A 17,231-nucleotide genomic window follows, 5' to 3' on the forward strand; every position below is an offset into this window, starting at 1 on the left:
CCACAATTTGCCATTTCCATCGGGCCGATTATGGCCAAGGGCCCTCATTGAGTAATACCTGGAACTTTAGGAGTTAGTATTAAATCCCTTTCGTGTTATAGGTATGCGTGTTTCATTTAAGTTATGGCGATTAGGAGTGGTGTCAGACTCCAGTGCCATTGAACAAGCTAGAGGAAAATAAGCAAGAAGATTGGGTTGTATCCACGTTCTCTATTATGTAACTGTGTAGCGAGCACAAAAGCTCTCTTATTCAATTTTAGGTTTTGCCTACTAGCATTGGTAGCACCAGGTGTCTTCTTATTCGAGTGAACGGAATTCCAATATACTACCTGCAGTTCTTGTTCAAGTTTCCATGCCATCTTGGTTAAGGATTAATCGGGAATCGCGGAGTAAGTCTCGCTTTATACTTACTATTGTCATAAAATTATCTAGAGGTTCGACCACCTGATAATACCCTGGATGCAACTAATCAGATCCTTCTTCGTTTGGCTTTTTATTAAGTAGTTTCAATGATGCACAGATATTAGTATTGTTGTCCAGGTGGCACATCGTCGTACCTTGTGTGTGCCGTCTTTAGTCTTGGCTAACATTCCCAACAGTCATTACGAAATAGAATTTATCAGAAAGGTGACTACTATATGGCTACAAGCATGTAAGCCAAGGCGCAATGCATTTACAGTAGCACTCACTCCAGAAAGAAGACCGAGGGGAGGTATAAATAGCCTTTGAATCGGCCTACTTCTATTCCTCTCAATCAGAATAAGTCTCCAAATAAGCCCATATTAGCAGATCAATCTGAAGAATTCAAAATTCACAATGACGACCTACAGAAATTTCTGCCTAGTCCTTTTAGGACTTCTACTATTATCCATGAACGTTATCGCTTCAAGAATAAACTACATTGCTAGATACTCAGACTCAGATGATCCGACCAAAGAGCTTGAAAGGGTCCAGCTCGAGTCAAGCATTCCAGATGGACAGGAGGACAACGTGATAAGGCATACGTCGGAATGGTCTCGTGGAAAGTTCAGAGCATACTATAACAAGCGCTCGGTTCTCACTGTCGAAGCTGTCGAGGTGCAGAAAAGTAAGCGTCGGGCCAATCAACTCGTCCAAGAGATTCAACGCTTGATTGATCAGCGCACGCAGTCTGGGAAATAGAACGGAAGTTGCTGTACATGTGCTGAGCAAGCTAGTTCTGAGCTGATTTGGATAGCCTCAGTCGTGGTTTTGATCAGCCCAATTACCCTGGAAAGCGATGTATCGCAAATTACAGCGCGATTGGCGGCGAAATCAAAAGTTGGTCACTTTGGAACGAAAGCTCTTATTTTTATGGACTGGATTATCCTGGTCCGGAGGGTACTCCCGAGGTCGCATGTTGGTAGTGTTTTTAGCAAGTTCTTCTTTGGAATCCTGAATACTAGTGGTTTTCTGGAAATAAGTTTGGAAATCAAGATGCAGGTTTGCTTCAAGTTTAACTTCGGAACTTCTGGGTGCTTCTTGTAACTGGATCTGGGCAGATATGTCAGTTGATGCTCTTGTACCCGATTTAAGGTCTTACTAGTAAATCAAAGATAGCCCGGAGAATAGGAACTTGTAACTCAGTTCAAGTCGCTATTGTACAGCAAGTTTCTAGATTACAATAAGTTTTATCTATTGCAAATCTATCCACCACGTCGACGACGTCGTACGCCACTGCGCGCTGGAGGGGCATAATCAGACTCGGGATCATCCTTAACGCTCGCCTCCTGGTCCTCATCCGGCTCCGATGATATGGAAATTGGCGGTGATAGTTCTCCATCATCGGAATCATCTTCAGCAATACGATCTTCCTGCTTGTGTTCCTCAACAATCAAGTGGTCGTCGCCATCGTCTTCGCCGGGTAGGAGGAACCCACCACCATGATCAACAGGATCATGGGAGTCCTCTTCAAAATGATCATCATCATGTTTCTCATCAGGCTCGTGTTGTTCATTGTGCTTCTTTCGCAATGCAAATGGATTCTGTGCCTCTCGCTCACGGTCCGCAAAAGGATCTCCACCACCATATTCCTCCCGAACACGTTCCGCAATGCGCAAGCCAAATAAGAACTTGCGCCAGGTCTGCAATATCCGCTTTTCGGCCTTGAGCTCTTCCCTTTTGCGTTTCTCAGCTGCGTCAATACGCCAGGCGTCTTTGAGCAAGTCTTCGTTCTCGGCTGCCACGACAACGCCTTGGATAACAGGGACCGCCATCTTAGAACCAAATTCAAACCCAGTAACTGCTTCTGCGTAATCGATTCCAAGTTTCTTGCACAGTCGAACAGTGCCCGAATAGGGAACGTGGGCTGCGCCACGGGGTATCATACTTGGCACGAAACAGTCGATATTGCCGTAGTTGTTCTTGGGGATCTTGCCATCAACAATAGGTGGTGGTATGATGTACTCGGTTTGATCGCGCGCGTAAAGACCCTGCATCGGTTTCTGGCCCGTTTCACGCTGCATCTCATCGACCTCGCGCTTGCGCATGAGAGTCACTGCTCGGATAGGTACTTTCTTCAAGGGTGCGGCCCCGGGTTGGATCTGTCGTCCTTCCTTGTGCCAACTTTCTGCAGACATGCATTTAACCACATCGGCTCTTTTGTAAACCTGTTCCTCTTTAGCACGGGCTCCTTTGCCGGCCGTAAATGTGCGAACAGACTCTGCGCCAGGCTTGAGCGCTTCTTCACGTCGTAGAAAACGTTCAAGCACAAAGTCGGTGGATGTTCGAAGACTCTGGAGGGTATCTCCTGCTTGTGTGGTTTTCTTCTTCTCTGGTTGTTTCCGTTTGAGATCTGTTTCGTCCTCCTGTTCATCCACCTTGGTTCGTTTGTCTGGACGTCTTATGTACCCACGCATGACGTTCCGGAACCAATCGTATTCAAAGTATTGACCTCGGAGGCCTGGTATTGGTAGTTTCTGCACTGGGAATCTAAACCCTTTAGTTTTTCCGGGCCATGTCCGCCGTCGAAGATATCGAGTGGTGACATCTTTGGCGGTTCCATCCGCCGAGTGTGCAATCACGTAGCAAATTACTTGCTTAGCACGATCAGCTTTGGCACCACGTGGCTCGAAGGCTTCTTGTTGGTCGGCGCTTAGTCCCAGGGGCTTCGGCAACACCAAAGAGTCCACAGAAATGATTTCGTTCGTGGCAGGAGAAACGACTTCCGTCCAGTAGATTGGGAAAGGGAGATCCTTGTCATATTGAGCACTACCTTTCTTCGCTTTAGGCGGATCTTCCTCCACATCAGGCGTTGATTCGGACTCCCCAGGGCCGTTCTCAGGGTTGGTGTTCGTGGGAACTGCATCTGTCTTGGGTGGTGTGTAAACTTCCGCCTTTGTCCAGCCAAATCCTAGCGGTTGTAGATTCGACACGAGTCGGGCCTCGATTCCCAGCGCCCTGATCAAAGCTGTGAAGAGCTGGGCCCCAACATCGCGGGAGCCCTGCATGTTTTCGGCGACAGCTCGAAATTCATCGATGTTGGCAATGCGCTCCCCATGGCGCTCTGGGTCGTGTTCCTCTTTCCTGAAGTCAGTAATGATCTCCTCGAGGGAGGCCACGGGGCGATATCCATGCTTTCTGAGACCCGGGGCCGTAATCTGAAACTGATTCTTCCAGCAGGCCACCAGGACCTTGAGCAGGGTGATGATCGGATCTCCGCGACTCATATCTGGCTGGCCGGGTTCCAGTCGCTCTGCTTCCGGGCCCCATTCTTCCTTCTTCTTGGCCTGCTTTCCTTTCTTTTTCTTAGATTTGGGCGGGTCGGGCTTTCGTTCGGGGATATCCAACCCGGTTGCGATTCGCCATTTCTTAACTTCTTTGTGAATCCCGCCCGGCAGCTTATGACGTAATGTCTCATGAACTTTGGCATCGTTGATCCAGGCATTGCGAATGGCATTGTGGTAGAGTAGACATTGAACATGGATGCAGTGGGACTGAATCCGAATATGACGTTCAATCTTGGTTGGTCCCTTCTTGCCGTCGAGTAAATCCGAGACGTGGGCCTCATTCTTATCGAGGGTCAATTCTAGATCCTGGAGCTCGGGGCCAGCGAGGCTTGGGGTAGTCGCGCTTGTCTTGGGGTCGATCGCGTCTTCCCAATCGATATCTTCATCTTCCTCCTCATCTTCGTCGTCATCTGATACAGGGATACGCGACCCATGGGTGTTATCGGCGGGTGTGTCGCTCAAGGAGCTCTCAGAGGAATCCGAGTCGGATTCATCGATAGAGAAGGGCTTGGCGGAGACATCAAGGGCCTGACGTTTGGGCGGGGGCGGGTCCTCGGAGTGGGAGCGCTTGCGAGGGACGAAAGGTGGCATGCGACTTGAATTGAAGGAAGTTGTAGAAGTGGATTTGGGGAAATGGAGTGGGTCGATGAGAAATGGCGGAGGATGGAGATGCGCGGGAGTGGAAGGTCGGCGGCGGCCGAGGTTGAAGGTACTTGCAGTTTGTATGGGAGTGCCATACAAATGGCAGGTACCTCAGTCAACTCTAGTAGTGGTTCACCACTAGTTAGTTAGTTAGTACGTTCAGTAACTACCCTACTGCCCCGCGGGGAATTCATCTACAATCTACAATCCCCCTCACCTCCCTCCACTGACTCCCTACACACATTACTCTACACCATCCCCATGGATCCCGTCAAAAGATTCTTCTCCTCTCCGCGCTTCGCCGTGGCGGGCGCCAGCAACGACGCCCACAAGTTTGGATATAAGCGTAGGCTGAGCCGGATCCCGAATCTCTTAACTATAGGCCAAACTCGCTAACACTTCATTCTCTTCAGTCCTCGCATGGTATCACCAACATTCACTACCTGTGACTCCCCTCAACCCGAGAGCAGCGCAAATCTCTCTTCCCTCGCGTGCCTACGATACAGTGCCCTCGCCATCCGGACTTTCCTCCCCGACGCAGACCTCGTTGTCGGTGGTGACTCCGCCTCCAGTGACCCTCAAAGTACTACAGGAAGCACACTCCGTTGGTATCCCTGCTGTCTGGTTGCAACCGGGGACCTTCGATGATTCAGTGCTGGAATTTGCCCATGCCAACTTTGAGGCGGTGATTGCGGGAGATGGCGGACAGGGCGGCGAGGGATGGTGTGTGTTGGTAGATGGTGACGAAGGACTGGAGGCAGCTGGAGTCCAGTGGACCAGCCAACGACTGTAGTAGTCGGTGGTTGGTGGTTGGGGGATAAATTTTGAAGCAGGGGGGGGCTGGGATGTCTGAGATGTAGTGAACAGAGTAGAGTACTTGTATGTACGGTGTGTACTCGTGGTCGGCACTAGTCAGCTTTAGGGATTGTTTAGTTCTCCTCTCCATCTCAACTTGCTTTTTCTCTTTTTTTCTTCTTCCCTCCACCAGCTAGGAGACTCGCCTCCTTTCTGCTTTTGTCCTTTCTCTTTCCTCATTATGCCCGACATGCACGCCGTCTTTCAGCACGCGGCCTCACCCCCCAAGGTCGATCTCGCCAGTGCCAACTCGCAGCTCTTCCAGCTGCCTTCCTCCACCTCCGCATCTTCCTCACTCTACTCGCTTTCTCTCAGTCGCAAACGACCCCGTCGTGACACCGCAACCCTTTCATCTAAATTCGACCCTTCATCTGAAGTCCACAATAATGCCTCTCCGCTGATCTCAACCGATTTCCGCCAACCAAGTAGCGAAGAGTACCATGCCTCCGCCGATTTCGACTACCGACCCAACCGATACCGCGAATCCTTTCTGCCTCCATCACTTGATGCCAGCGTCGATTCTCTACTTCCAGCTGGAAACAGTCGGAAACGCACCCGCCGTGATTCCAACATCGCCTCACCAGCGGCCGATACCGATCTACCGAGCCCAGCCACACGAGTCGGGTGGGGACGAACGGTGATCAACGCAGCAGGCAAAGTCCTCGATCTCTGCTGGTCTGGCGCATTCAAGGGTTTCTACGCTGGCGGTGGACAAGGCTATGACATGCACACTGGCTCCCCAGCACAGTTTGGTCCACCACCAACCTGGCAAGCCGGTCCCAGTACCTCTACTGAGAAAGATCGCATCTTCCGCACACCCATCCCGGGACAATATCCAGACGAGGACATCGATCGAAGCTGGGTAGTTGTCCCCGGTGAATCCGCCGATTCCTTTGGAAATGATGGAAACGATGGCACCGATAGTCCATCCGCTCTCCGAGCTCGTCGTATCCATCAAGCCTCAAGCCCGCGACGACGACAAGCCGTGATGCCTCGCCACGCCAAACGACCAAGCTTGTCTGTGCGACCATCTACACCTACAAAGAGTACTGCTATTCCATCACCACGATCACAGAATGGTCCTGGGTCAGCGGAAATGCAGAAATACGCAGCGCGGATGCGTCGGAAAGAGCGCGAAGAAGACGCCAGTATCCAACGGCTGAATAAACAACTCCAAGATATGATTCGGCAAGGCAAAGAAGCGCTGGGTACGACGGTAGAGGTGGATGATCTCGATATGGATTTCCAGTCGGATTGAGCGATATACCCTTTTCTTTCTCTTGCTTTGGTCGACTCATCCGATCTTCTTCTCGCTCTTTTTCTTGTCTCACTATTTTTTGTGTTTTTCTCTCTCTTTTTCTTTGGGTTTCTTTGGGCTGGGCTGCCCCTTTCTCGCACATAATGATTCGATACCCTCAAAAGCGCTCGTTTTCTGTCAAACCTGACTGAATGGGAAATCGACTATCGCGCTGAACGACTTTATGATCTCGGTGTACTTGCTTTGTTCCTCGCATGCTCTACTAATTGTATTGGGCTCGAGGGGTTTTATGATTTGGAAGAGTCACAACACAACACCATTGCTTGCTTAATGGTACGAATGAATGGAACTAGGACTTGATTCAAAAACAATTGGCATTGTACTTCAATTTCAATACGTACACCACTCCACAACAATACTAATGAAATCAAATCCACCAAACAAATCGGATAAAGTAGTTCGTCATTGAATATAAAATGTTCAACCATATCACGCGATGGGACATCCTTTGGTCGCACTGGCATCGGTAGGAATCAATGCCTGTCCGCACTACTTCCTGACTGCTTGGGGAGGAGTAGGGCCGCCAGCCTTGGGGGCGCCAGCACCACCAGCGCCAGCAGGGGCACCAGCACTAGCGGGGGCACTAGCCTTACCATCGGCCGCAGGGGCAGCACCGGCAGCACCAGCAGCGGGGGCATCAGCACCGGGCTTGCCACCAATGGGGTTAGAAAGGAAGTGGGTGACCTTCCCAACGACACCACTCTCGAGGATGACATCGGGGAGAGAAGACCCTTGAATAGGAGAAGTATCACGTGTCTGGTGCTCGTGAACCTCACGCGAGTTCAGCTATCAAAGCAACCAGTAAGCCAAGATTACTTCGTACAGAGAGGATCGATCTTTGCTAAGAGTAAGTATCACTTACCGGGAGAATACCAACGCCGTGGTGGGCGTTACCAACCAGCGCGCCGAGGCCAGCTTCTTTGGCGAGTTCCTTCATCAGATGGAAGGGGTCGCTGGGGCTCTTGGTAGACGAGGCTGAGGGGGTAGACGAAGAGGAGGGCGTGGTGGTGGTCGAAGTATGGCTTCCGGTGGGAGTGGCACGGCGCTGGAAGCAATTTTTAGTATTCCGTTCATTTGATACTGAAGTTCAATAAGGCTAGCATACCACGAGGATGCCGTCGGCGACATCAGCAGCGTTGGTGGCACTGTCGAAAGCATCGGGTCCACCGTTGGCATTCTCACTGCGGCGCTGGAAGCAATTTTTTTTAGTATTCCGTTCATTTGATACCGAAGTTCAACAGGACTCGCATACCATGAGGATGCCATCAGCAGCATCAGCAGCGTCGGTAACACTGTCGAAAGCATCGGGCTCGCCGTGGGCATTCTCGCTGCGACGGAACTATGGCAGTTTCAGCATTCAGGCCCCTTGAGGTGCATAGGTCTTATTCGCATACTGGCATTACGCTGTCAGCAGCACCAAGGCCGCTAGTCACGGCACCGGTGACGGCGTCACCGATACTACCGAGCTTCATATCATCGGCATTCTCACTGCGGCGGTCATTCTGGGTTGTGGGCTATGAAGTTGGTTAACTATGTGTGCGGAGAATTGATGTCAAGAGTCGCGAGGTTTACCTTTCCGCTGGTCAAGGTGCGCAGTAGGCCAGTGAGGCCTTCAGTGTCTCCACCAATGTCACGAGTTTCGTGGCTGAGCTTCTCATCAACCTGCTCGGCAGGCTGTTGGTTCTACGGGACATTAGACAATTGGTCAAGTTGAGGCATCAAGGTGATATAGAAAACTTACTCGTTCCGCGTCATCACCAAAGCCACCGTCGTCCTTTCGACGGTGGTTTTGAGCGTAGTTTTGTCCTTCATTCTGACCCTCATTTTGTCCTTCGTTCTGGCCATAGTTCTGGAGCCAATTCTGACCCTCATTCTGACCCTCGTTCTGACCCTCGTTCTGACCCTCGTTCTGACCCTCGTTCTGGCCGTAGTTCTGGCCACGGTTTTGACCATAGTTCTGGCCCTCGTTCTGGCCATGGTTTTGACCCTCGTTCTGGCCCCAGTTTTGGCCACCATACAAAGGATATCCATCAACAGATCGGGTGTGCTTCTTACCGGTATTGGCTGGATGAGCTTGGTTCTATATGGGCATCATTAATATCGACGTTAAAACCAGGGAGCGGTATAAAGCATACCCCACCAAACAGCTTTCCCAGGAGAGGGAAATTGCTGAGATCACCGGTCAACGAGCGAGGAGTATGGTCAACGCTTCGCTTCGGCACACCACCCAGGAGCTGGCCAACGATCGGAAGACTGTTGATGATATGGTGTTGAGGCGGCTCGGGCTTCTTCTTCTTGCCCTTCGCATCCTTGCCATCCTTACCATCTTTACCATCCTTGTCATCACCAGTAGGCTTGTCATCGCCAGCGGGCTTCTCGTCGCCGGCAGGCTTCTTGCTATCAGCCGGCTCGTTATCTCTGGAGCTCAGCTTGGGATTCAGCAGCGAAGCAATCATATCGTTCACTTCGCCGCCAGCTGTACCAGCACCGATGAAGTTACCGCTGCCATCACGGCGCATATGAACCATATCAGTTCCTGCATCACTCTCGCTCGGAGGCAGAGGCGCAGCCAATGCCACAGCGGCACAAAGGGTAAGAGCGTATGTAGTCTTAACCATCTTGTTGGTGTTTCGGTTGTTGTCGTAGAAAGAGTGTCAACGTCGACGAGCGACGGGTCGGGTCGAAAGCGAGCAAGAAGGGGTGTATAAACGCAAGTGTAGGAATGCGAAGAAGCGTCGTAATGAGGGATGACGGGATATCAGACCACTTTATAATGATCGCTTTGGTGACATTCTAGGATTACTGGGATCAAGGGGGAGTGGGGGATTGCGCCCTCGTGAGAGGGTCCTTAGACAGTGTTGGCGCCCTTGCTCTGGCATGTTGTCACTTCCATGCTCCCCAGGAGCTGGTGGCTTGGGCTTGTTTATCACGGGAAGAATGTTCCGATGCTTGTTTGGTGAGATATCTCCGTCGATCATCATTGCAGGAGGTCATGCAAGGAGGTCTCGTCACTGGTCGTGGGCGTCAATGGCTTGCCGTAGGGCTTATCTTGAAATGAGAACTAGTACTGATTATTCGCGGAGAACTTCAAACGAGGCATACGAGCTATGCACCTCGTTTGAGGCTGCTATGAACAATTTCTCTCTGGCTTCTCGGAACTTTCAAACTTGCCCTTTGTCGGCGATTTTGCGTATACATCAAGGGGTTATGATTCATCAACCCCTGTCTCCCTCACAACACTCCTTGTACCATAGTTCGAAATTTAATATGTAGGGTGAGAACTCGATAGAAATCATGGGCATCGAAGTGAAAAACCTGGGAACCTTCTGTAGGCTGGATTATCTGCTAATTGAGGGCTTCAGAGCTCATTTAACCTTTAAAACCTTGGAAGGCAGTTAGTTCCATGGGTAACGAACATACATCCCAAGTACTAGTAGTAGTACCACAACATGATTATTTTAACTGCTATACTAGTATTATCGGTTGGATGAACAAATTTTCGGGTTGAAAATCTGAATACTACTAGTAGCTGCGTCAGAGTACGATTGACATTAGGCTTGCTCCTACCAGTAGTTATAAGGAGTGGGTATCAATGCCTGAGGCCATTTTATGCCTCGAGTGCGGACTCTAAAGGAACCCGTAATCAAGCTAAACAGCTAATTCTTTTTTTCCCGATAAGCCCCAAGCCTCGGTGTGTTTTGATGTGATTTTCGTATCAAGGTGGATCTATTTTCCCTCCCACGTATGGCGAAACTATCCCACGAACACCGAAGATCTTCTTTATTCAGGGAACACCGAGGCAATTGAATCTATATTTCGTTCCAGCGGATACAAATACCCCCAATGCGTTCAGATGCATAGTGTCCGCTGGCAGAAGGAAGACCATGCATTAGCATAACCAGCGCTCTGGGTGTGGCCCGTCTGGGCTGCATGAGTGCTGCATTCACTAAACTTCTACTTCATCCGCCCCCTCCCGTGTCTTGTCTTGAAGAAGAGAATCCCAGTTCATGCTGCGCACAGATCTCGGTCCGGTGCAGAAGTAAACTGAGGTTGGCAGGTGGGGGAAGGTTCGCTTCTAAGCCATTGTCCACTTTTGAGTGGGGACCTTTATTGAGCTCTGGCCGCCGGACCATTGTTCTACTCCCACGTAGCCCTATCCCGTGCAAGAAAATTATACCCGCGCGTTATTGGATACCGGGAGGGCGATTAGCGTATTACAAGCGCGGTAAAATTGAAATATAGTGGATAACGGTCTTGAACTTGATGGAGAAACGCCTCCGTAAAATTCAAGGTTGCTTCCAATAAACGGGGATGAAGCCGGCGATCACGTCCGTCTCGAGTTATCGCTGCCCACTTATAAATATTTAGCATCTTCTTGATAATGGGGAGCTAAGCTATTAACCCCGGTGCTGCCTTTTTTCCGTGGAAATTCAAAGGATTTCACTCACAATCATCATGGGTTTAAGCCAGTCTAAGCCTTTCAACAAAAACACCCGCAGTCTGCTAAAGCTCACTCAAGAGCGACGTACTCATTATAAACTGCTAGGCAAAAGCCCCATTTCTGACGATGATCTCGAGACTCTTATCCGAAATGCGACCAAGCATGTCCCTACTGCTTGGAACACACAATCATCCCGAGTTGTCCTGTTACTAAAGGATGAGCACACGAAAGTGTGGGATATCGCCATTTCAGTCATTGAGGGTCTAGTCAAGGCGGGCGCTGTTCCGAAGGAGATGTTCGAAAACTACACAAAGCCCAAGCTAGAAGCTTTCAAGGCCGCTTATGGAACTGTAAATACATCCACACTCTATTTTGCCTACTGATTCGAATGACTGACTTCGCAAAAGATTCTACTATTTGTTGACTACGAGTCCCTCGAAGCTACCAAGGAGAAATTCGCAATCTATGCAGACAAAGTTGACACTTTCGCCTTGGAGGCGAACGCTATGGCTGAGTACCTCAGTATGTGTCCCTCTACCAACGCCTTTCTGAGATTCAATTTTTAACATCTATTGCAGTCTGGTTATCACTTCAGTCTGAAGGACTGGGCGCAAGCCTGCAACACTACAACCCATTGATTGACGACCAAGTTGCAAAGACTTGGGACATCCCTAGTTCCTGGAAGCTTGAGGGTCAAATGGTCTTTGGTACCCCAGGCGAAAAGATCGAAGAGAAAGAGTTCGACCCGATTGAACAACGATTTAAGGTCTATGGGAAATGATGTTAGTTTCATATAATTTGTCGCATTTTACAAGGATAGATAATGTATATACAACATAATGAATAGTAACCATTGAATCATAATCTCTCCATATAATTAAAACGTTGCAAGGTTATATTAAAGGGCATTTATGCAATGTCATCCTGGGCAATGGTCGCCCCGCCAGTTACACCATCAGTGATTCCTTTCACGAGAGCTTCGAATCTAGCCTCTGCATCCGCAGACGCATGCGATGGCTGGAATCTGCTAAACTCTTTCTTGCCCGAAATAACCTGCAAGACCTCATTGACATTGAGATCCCAAATGTTGTCCGCTCTCCACGCAACGTGTGTGTCCGGACGCACAAGAACCATGTTACGTTCCCAGATGCGGCGGACATGGGGCTCGTCTCTGATGATGACGCGTGAGATGGGGATACTCAGCCTAGCAGCTGCAGCCACGATACGGTCACTCGCAGATTCCTTATTAACACTCTCTGCTTCATCGTCCACGAAGTGAATCAGGGTCCATTCAGCACCGAACAAGTCGTAGATGCTCGTTTCCCCATCCTTCAAAAACACATGAGGAGCGCGGGATCCTGGGCGGGTACTGGGACGATACCGGTCGGGTGTCCACTCCAATTCAGGCGTTCCATCTTGATAGAGGGTGGGGAATGGTAACGGAGGTCGAGCTCAACACCTCGGTCCTCAGTTTCCGGTCCTGATTCTTCGAGGAACTTGCCGACTCGCGCGCGCAGGTCCTTGCCCTCCTCCGTGTCATCGTCAATCGGGTTATTCTCTGGTGGGTACATCTGTGCCAATTTGATATGCTCCATGATATGACGATGGGCTCTTTCCAGAGTACGAATCTGCATTGGCCTTCGTTCCATGTTGTAGGACTTTAGAAGTAGCTCGCCTCCATAACCTTTGACTATTGCGGCCAATCGCCAACCAAGATCGACAGCATCAACGACACCGCTGTTCATTCCGTATCCACCATGAGGCGGCATTCGATGAGCTGAATAGATCAGTATGTGCTGATTTTGAACGTGTCGTCTCATAGAACTTACCAGAATCACCTGCCAGAATTACCCTCATGCTATCCGTATAGTATTGGTTGGCAATACTGAAATTCGGGGCCCATTCACTGTGTGCATAAATTTCATCGATCTTAATCTCATGGCGCTGACCAGCAGAGGCCATGATTCGATACACAACCTCATAGGGGTCGACCGGGCCCTCTGGGAGTAGATGCGTCGGAAGATGAGCGGTAAACATATCATCATCATTCTGGTCAAGTATCACTCCACCATGTGAGCAGAAAGTATGCCAATATTTTCCAAAAGACCGCTCCTCCGCAAATTGTCGTGATCTAAAATGGACGAGATGCATTCTCAAAGGCCTATTGCTCACATAATTAGCGTAGATTTTCGAATTCTCCGATAGAAAACATACATTTGACCACCAGTCATTGGAATGCCGGCGGTCTTACGGATTCGACTTCCTCCACCATCGCAGGCGATAAGATATTTGCTGTGCAGAACGTGATACTCGCCGTTCTGATCAACAAATGTTGTACTCACACCTTGATCTCCTTCAGTATGCACCAGGTAGGTCCATCCAAATTTGCTGGAAATGTTACTCTTAGTTTGTAGTTTCTGTCTCAACCAACTTTCGAAGATTGGCTGCAAGCATCTTTGACCTGCTTCCGCACATTGAGTTCCATCATTCGTATCCTTAATATGAGCTCTTTGGCCTGCGGATGATGGCAGTTTCTAGATTCTATCTTAGAGCTGATCGGCTTATCATAATAATGACAATATAACAGCACTCACCCAATTTGCTAAGAGGTGCCCCTTGCCATCTAGCTTTGTCGCGAATTGGGTATCAAAGGTCGCATCTTGGCTCACACTGCCCTCGAGTCCTCGGTATTCCTCAGCAAGACCTAGAATGCGGAACAGTTCCATCGACTTGCGGTTCGTCAAGTCCAATTTGGGCCATTTGCTGATTTCAAGGGACCTTTCGGCCAGAAGGCAGGGTACATTTAGGCGGTCCAGCTGATAGGCAAGGACCATGCCGACCGGGCCAGCGCCAACAATCACAATAGGCACATCATGAGAGAATGATACTGTTGAAGACATAGTTTCAAATGTGTACCTGCTATCAGTACTTTGACTAGCTGGCGATGGAAGTACTCGATTTCAACCATGCATAGTTTAGCGACCCCGTGTACTTATAAGGCGTGCTTTACGCGGAGACCTGGCATTTGCAATACAGGTGGGACGACGGAACAGAAACTAGCTTTCTCTCTTCGGTTGTGTGCGGATCCTGCTGCGGATCCTATTTTGCTCTGTACGAAGACTCGGAGCTCGGTATTCTCCGAGTTTTCCTCACATTAACCCCCGGGAAAATCATTCTGCGGGGAAATAGCACTCGAAATTGGAGAATGGTTCTGCAAATTCGATTTTTTATTTATATTCTTCGCAGTTTGGTCGCCAATTTCTCATGCTCGCTATATTTGATCATCCAGGGCGGGGGTGGAAAAGTATTCCAGAACTCAAAGGGCGATGATACCTCGCAGGCGCCACAACTTCCCGTCCACTTGGCACCTGCGGTTCCCACACGGTGGATTGTAAAACAATGGTATTGTTGTTTGTATGCACGTACCTAGCTTCGCGAGAAGTGGCACCATGGCCCAAGCGGAGGTACTTGGGCAAGGCAACACGAAGCACAGCAGTATCAACTGCAGACTCTTGATAATGGCAAATCTTTGTACTACGAGTACATTAGACCAGAAAAGCAATATGCATACTATTCGAGGGATGTCACCCTTAGACGAGTTCAAAGCCGTGGCGATCGATCCTATCCCAGCCATTGTTGATTTGCTGTTGCTTCCCTCTCCGTATGATCGTTATGAACGCATGTCGGCTTGGGCTGCTGTATGCGACAAGGACCCGCAGGATTTCCAATGCTGCGGGCTGGCCAGTTAGAACGGCAGGAATTATGGACACATACACGTGTATCCAAACCTTCGGCTTGTCAAAGCGTGAGCCACAACCTTAGTCGCCAGTGCCTCAAGGTGGCAACTTCGGCGGTATCGGATAACGCTTCGTAGGTTTCTCACGCCAACTTGGGATACTTCTTTCTATGCATCGGCCATCTGGCCTAGTGGTAAGGCATCCGTTTCCGATGCGGGAGATCGCAGGTTCGAATCCTGCGTTGGTCGCTTTTTGTTTTTGTTATATCCCAGGGGTATCCTGGTTGGGTGGATCGGAGCCGATGGGGAGGGTAGGCTCAGTTCAGCAAGACACATATCTTAGATCTACTAGTATCGGGTTGAATTCTTTTTGATGTATATATATATGGTCAATGATTATCTCTGGGTATAAAAAATATATCCAGAAAAAACAATCTTCCGGACCTCATCATCTGTCGTCATCCATTATTCTATCTCCTCCATTTGGAGGGTAGAAAAATGGCAAAAAACGACCAACGCAGGATTCGAACCTGCGATCTCCCGCATCGGAAACGGATGCCTTACCACTAGGCCAGATGGCCGATTGATTGGATGACCGGGGAAATGTTTGCATCAAGAGAGCTGTTCCATGGTCTTTGTAAATTGACTACTAGTTAGTAGTAACTATACATGCGACTCGCGATCCTGGTACCACTTCATATAATAAGTAGTCACCGGGCCAGCCTATGTTAAGGAATAAAATTTAACTTCCATCTAATCAGATCTGCAAACCTTGGGCCATCGGCACTAGTCTGTGTAAGAAAGGCTTGCCCGTCAAATCTAATGGCGGTGCTGATCCGCGACAGATATTAGTAAGTTTGGAATCGACTTTTCGACTAGCATACGACAATCTAAATAAGATCTGTCATCTTGAAATACTGGGCTACGAGTACATATCAAAGGCCGGGGTTGCCGATATGCTGGCAAATTAGAATTCGTACGGTGATCATAACTTCATTTCCCGGTTTCAGTTTCAGTTTCAAACAAAATCCATTTTAACCACGACGAATAGAATCCTTATCCAGCCGCGCGGAATTGCGAGTCGAATGAATTTCCCAATCCGATGTAATTTTGATCTGCCCAAGAGCCCACTCGTTGAACCCGGGCATTTTGCCCACCGGTGGTTGAGTGACCGTAACAAGGGGGATTTCCGGTTCCTCCTTCTGCCCGCCTGACAACACAGTTGCCTTCCAATATCTGCTACCCGAAACAGTGTCTGATCTTGGAGTCTCGGATATCAATGTGCATTCTGGGGTCCCGTTGATCCTTTGGCTAGCCGGCGCCAGCACCGGTAGGCAGGCAACAATGATACCCAAAAGGGTCACGATGCTCGACACGAGAGATTCTGGGGCCGAACCGTAGGTTGAGTCTTTTGAAGTGAGGAAAAGTTTGGTATCGACACGGAGTGCCGAGAGGGCGATGATACTGTTGTAGAAATGTCAGTGCTGAAAGGCATGGTGGGCAGCGAAATAGACCCGGAAGCGAACAGGACTACTCACACTAGACCTAGAAGATAGGTACTGGCCAGAGAAATTCCCCCCTTCCGTGAGAATCTCATATGTCGAAGAATTGGTATAGGGAGAAGAAGAATGAATATGTTGAGAATGAGTTCGCTCACTGCACAGCCGGTGTGTAGCATCTTGCGATCGCCGCAGTCACCTTCAACGCTGGCCAGCCAGACTTTACGTGGTGGTGTGCAAAGGAAGGCATTTGCCAGCAAACTTGCAATCCAGAGGGCTGAGCATAGGCCGATTAAAACGCAGGTCAGCCTCATAATAATCGGTTCCTGGAATCGGCGGAAGTAGTATTGTAGTATGGAGAGCTGAATGAGAGCCACCACGGTAACCCAAAGGAGCTCTCCCACATATGTAAGCTAATTTGAGGTTAGATGTGTTTCCGAGTGATATTATAAAGAGCGAATTATTCGTATAGAGCGGCACTTACCTTGTTGAAGCGTACCAAGGTCTCAGACCCACCAAGACGGACGACTTCATCCGTATGGATTCCCATTCCACAGAGTAAAATGAGAAGAAGCTCAACGATATAACGTCCCAGCATGATGACCTATTGTATCATTCCGTCAGTTCGATCTATTACCCCCCGATAATAAGCATTGCCATCTCACCGTAGCTGCTAGAATGAACCAGTCATTCCCTTGAAGCGAGACTCGCAACCTTCGTCGTGTCCATAGTCGTAGACCAACAACCACAAAAGCAACTGCCAGCAGAATTGTTTGCACCGCAATATCAGTCTTTCCCAGCCAGTTCTGCCTTAGTGCATGAACCAGACTTCCACTCGACGTCGACTCGGAAGACATGACCTAAATCTCACAGGACTTCAACACGGGACCTCAGAGCTTCGAACTTGAAAGTGGACATGACCCGATATAAAAATATATTGCATCGAGATCTGCCAAGAGCCACGAGGGAACAGAAACAGCGCGGGGCTCGCATT

General features: G+C 49.4%; 8 protein-coding genes across 8 annotated transcripts; 4 read left to right on the forward strand and 4 right to left on the reverse strand.

Moving 5' to 3' along the window:
* Positions 1–870: 870 nt before the first annotated feature.
* N7509_001713 (uncharacterized protein) lies at positions 871–1,161 on the forward strand (the record flags this gene model as incomplete). The annotated part of the gene is made up of 1 exon (XM_056626350.1): positions 871–1,161. One exon carries the CDS (start codon positions 871–873, stop codon positions 1,159–1,161), a length of 291 nt encoding a protein of 96 aa, XP_056492145.1.
* A 503-nt stretch (positions 1,162–1,664) lies between these two features.
* On the reverse strand, positions 1,665–4,337 carry N7509_001714 (Rad4 family protein; the record flags this gene model as incomplete). Its single annotated transcript, XM_056626351.1, has 1 exon — positions 1,665–4,337. One exon carries the CDS (start codon positions 4,335–4,337, stop codon positions 1,665–1,667), a length of 2,673 nt encoding a protein of 890 aa, XP_056492146.1.
* Positions 4,338–4,649: 312 nt separating this feature from the next.
* Positions 4,650–5,181, forward strand: N7509_001715 (CoA-binding protein; the record flags this gene model as incomplete). The annotated part of the gene is made up of 2 exons (XM_056626352.1): positions 4,650–4,734; positions 4,802–5,181. 2 exons carry the CDS (start codon positions 4,650–4,652, stop codon positions 5,179–5,181), a joined length of 465 nt encoding a protein of 154 aa, XP_056492147.1.
* A 243-nt stretch (positions 5,182–5,424) lies between these two features.
* Positions 5,425–6,501, forward strand: N7509_001716 (uncharacterized protein; the record flags this gene model as incomplete). Its single annotated transcript, XM_056626353.1, has 1 exon — positions 5,425–6,501. One exon carries the CDS (start codon positions 5,425–5,427, stop codon positions 6,499–6,501), a length of 1,077 nt encoding a protein of 358 aa, XP_056492148.1.
* Positions 6,502–7,050: 549 nt separating this feature from the next.
* N7509_001717 (uncharacterized protein) lies at positions 7,051–9,179 on the reverse strand (the record flags this gene model as incomplete). The annotated part of the gene is made up of 6 exons (XM_056626354.1): positions 7,051–7,347; positions 7,424–7,536; positions 7,801–7,900; positions 7,965–8,075; positions 8,303–8,641; positions 8,697–9,179. The coding sequence occupies 6 exons, from the start codon at positions 9,177–9,179 to the stop codon at positions 7,051–7,053; spliced, it is 1,443 nt and encodes a 480-aa protein (XP_056492149.1).
* A 1,837-nt stretch (positions 9,180–11,016) lies between these two features.
* Positions 11,017–11,783, forward strand: N7509_001718 (Nitroreductase; the record flags this gene model as incomplete). Its single annotated transcript, XM_056626355.1, has 3 exons — positions 11,017–11,352; positions 11,410–11,524; positions 11,581–11,783. The coding sequence occupies 3 exons, from the start codon at positions 11,017–11,019 to the stop codon at positions 11,781–11,783; spliced, it is 654 nt and encodes a 217-aa protein (XP_056492150.1).
* A 128-nt stretch (positions 11,784–11,911) lies between these two features.
* N7509_001719 (uncharacterized protein) lies at positions 11,912–13,902 on the reverse strand (the record flags this gene model as incomplete). Its single annotated transcript, XM_056626356.1, has 5 exons — positions 11,912–12,417; positions 12,444–12,779; positions 12,832–13,133; positions 13,217–13,536; positions 13,597–13,902. The coding sequence occupies 5 exons, from the start codon at positions 13,900–13,902 to the stop codon at positions 11,912–11,914; spliced, it is 1,770 nt and encodes a 589-aa protein (XP_056492151.1).
* A 1,870-nt stretch (positions 13,903–15,772) lies between these two features.
* N7509_001720 (uncharacterized protein) lies at positions 15,773–17,094 on the reverse strand (the record flags this gene model as incomplete). The annotated part of the gene is made up of 4 exons (XM_056626357.1): positions 15,773–16,202; positions 16,277–16,650; positions 16,722–16,841; positions 16,903–17,094. 4 exons carry the CDS (start codon positions 17,092–17,094, stop codon positions 15,773–15,775), a joined length of 1,116 nt encoding a protein of 371 aa, XP_056492152.1.
* Positions 17,095–17,231: the final 137 nt, after the last annotated feature.

Source organism: Penicillium cosmopolitanum (assembly GCF_028827165.1).
Source record: "Penicillium cosmopolitanum strain IBT 29677 chromosome Unknown utg000004l:1.0-4361866.0:1.0-4365735.0, whole genome shotgun sequence".
Taxonomy (NCBI): domain Eukaryota; kingdom Fungi; phylum Ascomycota; class Eurotiomycetes; order Eurotiales; family Aspergillaceae; genus Penicillium; species Penicillium cosmopolitanum.